This window comes from Pogoniulus pusillus, chromosome 4 (genome assembly GCF_015220805.1).
Source record: "Pogoniulus pusillus isolate bPogPus1 chromosome 4, bPogPus1.pri, whole genome shotgun sequence".
Classification (NCBI taxonomy): domain Eukaryota; kingdom Metazoa; phylum Chordata; class Aves; order Piciformes; family Lybiidae; genus Pogoniulus; species Pogoniulus pusillus.
This window is the reverse complement of record NC_087267.1, coordinates 27,407,937-27,414,550: the sequence shown is the minus strand read 5'-3', so window position 1 is coordinate 27,414,550 and position 6,614 is coordinate 27,407,937. Positions and strand designations below refer to the sequence as shown.

The window sequence follows — 6,614 nt, the reverse complement described above, 5'->3', positions numbered from 1 at the left end:
GGTTGAGAACTTTGGAAGCTTTCTAATTAATCATTTTGCAACTGTGTGTACACTTCAACTGAGATTTATCAAAACTCTTATCACAGAATTACCAAATCACAATCTTCAAATTCCTATTGTAACTGCAATTTCAGCTTTCCAGGGTCTGACAGATCAAAAAACCCCACATTTTCTTTGATTGCTAGAATGAGGCCACAAATAATTATCCACTTCCACACACCCCAAATTTGAGTATGTTTGATGGAACAGGTCTGAAATAAAATTTGATGCAGAATTTTTTTTTGAAGATTAATAGGCAGCCCTAACATGACAAGTGGTGCTACTGTCTCAATACTGCACAAATTAAGCTCCATCCCACTCAAAGATGAGCATGGCTATATGGCAGATTTGTGAAGTCATTACACAGAGTTCTAAGACAGTGAAGTTTTCATTTTGTTTTTCTAACTGATTTGGCTCCTATTTCTATCACAGAAGCACACCTCAATGACAGGACAGTTGCCATCATTACTCCCCTTAAAGCTGTGTTCACTGTCAAGAATGAGAAAACTACTTGCTTTATCAGTTGTAAAATATACCTAATTCATCTAATTATTAGTGTCCATGATCAGCAAACTGATCTCAGCTAGCGTAACTAACTATGCAGAGGCCTCATTAAGAATGATGCTGCATGCCAGAGCAAGAAAAGTCAGATTCTTGAACTAACACCTCTGTAACAGCTCAGTTGTGGAGTAAGAAAACTGGCACTAACAGCAAGATCTCAGGGGCTAAATTCAGGACAAAATTAACAGTTGAGAAAGAAATTTTATTTCAAGCTTCTAAGGGGGTATTACAAACAATAGAGAATAAAAACATTAAAAACTATTTAAAAAGTAATTGTCCCTTTAAAATAAAGATTCAAGCAGGTTTAACAATGAAGTATGCTATTCAATGAAGTTTAAAAAAAAGACTTAAAAAGTATTGGTTTTGCTGTACTTGCTAACCTTTTATAAAAAAAAAAAGCTGGGCATAAATACTTCGTGCATTCATATGCATTATTTGGTGTTTCATATTATATACCTTGGTACAGTATTTAAGATATCACTGCAAAAGAGTTCAAACAGTGCATTTATAAATAATGGAGTCATTATAAATCATATTGCAAACATACCTTGCCATTTTCATTGTTACAAATTCGGTATCTCAGTGAAGGTAGGAATAAAGTAGCTACGACAATCAATATCTTGACTTTATTTTTTTTTTCCTTTTAATATAAAAATGCAGTTCTGGAAACCCACCCTCCTTCTTGCCCCTGCTCAAACATAATGCTTTACTTCTTAAAAATAAAAATAAAGTACTAATTCTATATACATCACATGTACCATACAAAAAGGTATCCAAAGTTTCTATTGCTACCAAAGTGTTCTAAATTAAAAGTTACATAAATCCCCTCCATTGGAAACGAAAGATTACAAGTTACAAAAAACCCAAATTACACACAAACCATCAAGTTATTTTTATACAATTTCCAATACATTTTTCTCCCAAAGCAAGTTGTCTTCTCATGTGCCTGTATAAAAATGTATATCAATATATTTGTCAAATTTATTTTTCATTATAAAGCAAATTAATACATTTTCTACAATAAATAAAACACAGGGAGGCACACATATCAACGAAATTAAATCAATGGGAGATAAATGGGATATGGTTTTGAAAGAAATAATGTGCTTGCAGGCTTTAAGCCAGGTTTAAAACAAACAAAAAAAATCTTATTTTGGGCAACAACGGAGTGTTTTTGGTGATTTCCAAGTGATGTACATAGTATATTTTTTCTTGATGTCTTTCTCACAAAGTACCCTCCAAAATAGTTCAACTTCCTTTCTTAAAATACATATTTGTAATTGTAAATTTACATCAATCTTAAATATGTGGTACTTTGTGCAAAGAGCAATGATTTACACAAACATTCAGAAGTCTTCTTCAGAAGCTACAGACCAAGGAAGAAATGATACAAGCAGCACCATATTGTATATGCTTTAGGCGAACATATATTTGATGCCATTTTGATATTAACCTGTAAATAGCCACTAAACACCTTAAGCTGGAACATGGTGCTTAGGTTAACACCTCAGAATAAAAGAAAGAAAAAACAAACCAAAAAAAGAAGTAAAAAGCATGGAAATAAAACCCAACTCCCTCCTGGTAAAATTATAAAAGGAATTAAAGAGCTACCTCTAAAATCAGAATAAGTTAAGTATTGAATATACAGTTATGTACAATTATGAACACTATGAACAAGACATTTTAACAGGTTTAGTGGAAAATCCTCCAAGCTACAACACAATAAAATCAATAACCGGTATGGCAATGGTGATTTAGAAGAATTGCTCAACTATTTCAAGTTTGCAGAACTCAGCCACTGAATCAGCAATTAAAGGGTTGTATCTTCAATACATTCTTTTAGATAAAGAGGTTCATTAGTAAAGTTTGAGTTTGTGTGGTATTTATTTTTCGTGCCTTGGTAGAATCTCTGCTAGTCAATATCACTGAAGTCACTGACTGGTTCTCCATGTACTCGACTCAGATGATTCATAGCACGATCAAAAGCAATTCTTACTGCTTTTCGTATGCTTGAGTTACGACCTTCCATCATTTTTAACTTGTCTATGGTTTCATCTATCCCAAGGGGAACCATTTTTGATTTGGGAAGCCACTGCCTGTAAGAAAAGGTAAAACAAATATGTTAAATATAGAATAAAAGAAAGGTCAGGGTTGCCATTTTTTTTTCTTATATGGCAGGTGAGCTTTACCATCTGAAATGAAGTGATAATATTCCTTTCAAGGTGGTACTTACTTGCCTTAAATACTTTAAGAATGAGCAACATTAAGAAAGCTTCTTCCATGCAACAAAGAATATATTATATTTAGTGATAATTATTTAATGACTGATATTAAGCATCAACCAAAGAGAAGATAGCAAGAAATACTGCTGCAGTTTAGTGCTCAATAAGCAGCAGGCTAAACTTTATCAGTTTTTATACAGATCAAAAGGAAGTTTTAAGAAAATATTTTTAACAGCAAGCTTGTTGATCCTCCAGATGCAAGTGGTGACAGAGAAGAAACAAATATGACTATTTGAAAAGCGAATCCATAGGTGATACAAGCTGGTATCACAGACTGCAAACAAATGAAAATTACACACATGAGTTTAGGACTAAAAGTGAGTTAGGATTGATGAGTGCAAAACAAACACAATAATCAGGATAAAAGAACTATTACAAAGAAGTTGTGTGAGGGAGAGGAGAGGAGAGGAGAGGAGAGGAGGGAGAGGTGGGATGGAAAAGCATTTAGCTTTTCCTGTGTACAGTATCCATCAAAGAGGGCTTTGCACAGTATTTGCAGGATTCAAGACCATCTGCATACAGCATCAAATCAGAACGGTTTGCCAGCAGGTTGATGGCACATCTTTTCCATAGGAAAAATAACCATGGACAGATAACTTTTCAATAATGCTTTAGACTAAAGGTACAGGCTTTAAAATTTTTAAGTCACTGCATCAAGCACTACATTTCTGAAACCAGTGATACAGGCAGGGTTTTCATTTTTTTGATAATGGTTGGTTTTATAGGTCACCAGGACCAATGATAGTACATGGGAAAGGCTTATCTTGCAGAAAGGCTTCTAGGACAAAAACTAGCCAGGCTCATTCATAGAACTAGAATTGAAGGGGGATGGGGTTATTGCTGGGTTTGCACCAGTGGGGCAGTGTTCCAGTACTAATGAAGACCAGAAGGCCTCCCACCACCCCAGGATAGAATCCTCCCTGAAATGCCTGTACACTAACACATGCAGCACGAGGAATAAACAGGAGGAGCTAGAAATCCATGTGCCATCAAGGGGTTATGATCTGGTGGCAATTACCAAGACATGATGGGGCAGTTCATGTGATGGGAATGTGGTCATGGATGGCTATGTCCTTTCTAGGAAAGACAGGTCAACAAAGCAAGGTGGTAGAGTTGCTCTTATGCGAAGGAGCAAATACAGTGTATTGAGTTTTGTCCAGGGGTGGATAAGGGGCAAGCCTGGAGTTTGTGGGAGTGAATAAAGAGTCAGGAGAGCATGGGTGATACTGTTGTGGGTGTTTATATTGCAGGCCACCTGATCAGAATGAGGAAGCTGATGAGCAGCTGACAGCAGCGTCGCCATCAAAGGCTGTGGTTCTTATGTAGGATTTTAACTAGGCAGATGTTTGCTGGGAGGCCTACTCAGCCACCCACAGTCCAGGACATTCCTCCAGTGCACTGATGGTAACTCCTTGATGCAAATGGTGGATGAACCAACTAGGAGAGGAGTGATGCTGGACCTGATACTCACTGGCATGGAAGGTCTGATTGATGCAACGAAGGTTGAGGGCAGCCTTGGCTGTAGTAATCATGAGATGGTGGAGTTCAGGATCTTGTATGGTAGGAACAGAATACCAAGCAGGATCACAACCCTGGACTTCAGCAGGGCCAACTTTGGTCTTTTGAAGCAATTGCTAGGGGAAATGTCATGGGACAGGGTACTAGAAGGCAAAGGGATCCAAGACAGTTGGTTAAGATTCAAGGACCAGCTCTTCCAAGCTCAAGATCAGAGTTTTCCAACATGTAGGAAATAGAGAAGGGGAGCCAGCAGACCCACATGGTAAAGGAGGGAACTGCTGAGCAAACTCAAGTGTAAGGAGAGAGTCTACAGATCATAGAAGGAGGGGCTGGCCACTTGGAAGGAGTATAAGACTGTTGTCAGAAGATGTAGGGAGACAGCTAGGAAGTTAAGGCTTCCTTGAATTCAACCTTGCAAGGGAGGTCAAGAACTACAGAAAGGGCTTCTTCAAATACATTGCAGGAAAAGCTAACACTAGAGGCAATGTAGGGCCACTGCTGAATGAGGTGGGTGCCTTGGTCACAGAGAATGCAAATAAGGTAAGAGTTACTAAATGCCTTCCTTGTCTCTATCTATACTGCTGGAGACTGTCCTCAGGAGCCCCAGATCCCTGAGGCCTCGGAGGAAGGCATGATTATTTAATATATTCATGAACAACCTGGATGAGGGCACAGAGTGGACTGTCAGCAAGTTTGCCACCAACACAAAACTGGGTGCAGTGGCTGACACACTGGGGGGTTGTGCTGCCATTCTGTGAAACTCAGGCTGGGTGAAAATTTAAGGGCAAGTGTAGAGTCTTGCACCTGGAAAAGAATAACTCCGTGGATCAGAATAGGCTGGGGATTGACCTGTTGGAGAGCAGTGAAGGGGAAAAGGACCTGGGGGTCCTAGTGGATGGAAGCATGACCATAAGCCAGCAATATACTCTTGAAGGCCAATGCCATTCTCAGGTGTATTAGAAGGGTTGTGGTTAGCAGGTCAAGAGAGGTTCTCCTCCCCCTCTACTCTGTCCTGGCAAGGACACATCTGGAATATAGTGTCCGCTTCTATGCCCCTCAGTTCAAGAATGACATAGAACTGCTTGAAAGACCAGCCACAAAAATGATTAAGGGAGTGGAACATCTTCCTTATGAGGAGAGACTGAGGGAGCTGGGGCTCTTTAGCTTGGAGAGGAGGAGAGTAAGGGGTGACCTTGTTAACGTTTATAAATATGTAAAGGATGAGCACCAAGAGGATGGAGTCAGGCTCTTCCCAGTTATGCTCAACAACTGGGCAAGGGGCAATGGGTGGAAGTTGAGGCATAGGAAGCTCCATGTAAACATGAGGAATTTTTTTTCACTGCGAGGGCGATATAATACTGAAACAGGCTGCCCAAGGGGGTTGTGGAATCTCCCTCTTTGGAGATATTCAAAACCCGCCTAGATGCATTCCTGTGTGATCTGCTCTAGATGAACCTGCTCTGGCAGGGGTGGGTTGAATTAGATGATCTTTTGAGGTCCCTTCCAACTCCTAACATTTTGTGATTCTGTGATTTCAATAACATACCAACTTCTTTTGTTGTCAAAAAACAGTACTAAGAATAGCTTCTCATCTGATTTGGTCTGCATTTGTTCTCCAATTTTCAGTACATCCAGAGGTGGTACTGGTATAGTAACACCGTTGTGATGGCCAGCAACACGAGGCATCTTAGGGTCAATAATCTATAAAAGAGAAGAAAGGACAATTAGTAATTTTTAAAACTACATTATTTAAGATGGTATTACAAATAAAGTTAATGGAAAGAAGTGACAAACTAAACAGCCACTGCCTATAAACTGGCTTTGTGTTACACACTTATGTAACTTCTTGACATGAGCTGAACAGGCATAGTGGAGGCAAGATGGCAGATTTAAGCGAACAATAAATTTCAAGAGCTTTCATCATTACTACTTCTTAAAGTTTCAACTGAATTTCACTTTGTACACCTTTGCAGACCTACAAGCAGGCTTCACAATGAGAAAGCTGAAACAGAATTTCTCAAAGTCGTAACTGGCCTCAAACAAACAGATACTTTAAAGAAACAACCAAGGTTAATGGCTGATCCAGCCCCCAAGATGATCTTTCAACGTCCTTTCCAGCCCCTGACATTCTATAATTCTAATGCATTAATATTTGTTTCTGCAAAACACAAGCCTTACACACAGTATCTGGAACAACAGAACTTCAAAAAAAAA

At 38.9% G+C, this 6,614-nt stretch overlaps 1 protein-coding gene across 3 annotated transcripts in view; it reads right to left on the bottom strand.

Annotated features, from left to right (window-relative positions):
* Positions 1–1,211: 1,211 nt before the first annotated feature.
* BRD1 (bromodomain containing 1) overlaps positions 1,212–6,614 on the bottom strand; it is a 57,045-nt gene continuing 51,642 nt past the window's right edge. For all 3 annotated transcript variants that reach the window (XM_064142441.1, XM_064142440.1, XM_064142442.1), the window contains 2 exons: positions 5,947–6,101; positions 1,212–2,696 (listed from right to left, as the gene is read on the bottom strand). In XM_064142441.1, the coding sequence (XP_063998511.1) occupies positions 2,513–2,696; positions 5,947–6,101 (339 nt within the window). In that variant the 3' untranslated portion in view covers positions 1,212–2,512. The remainder of the gene's footprint in view (positions 2,697–5,946; positions 6,102–6,614) is intronic.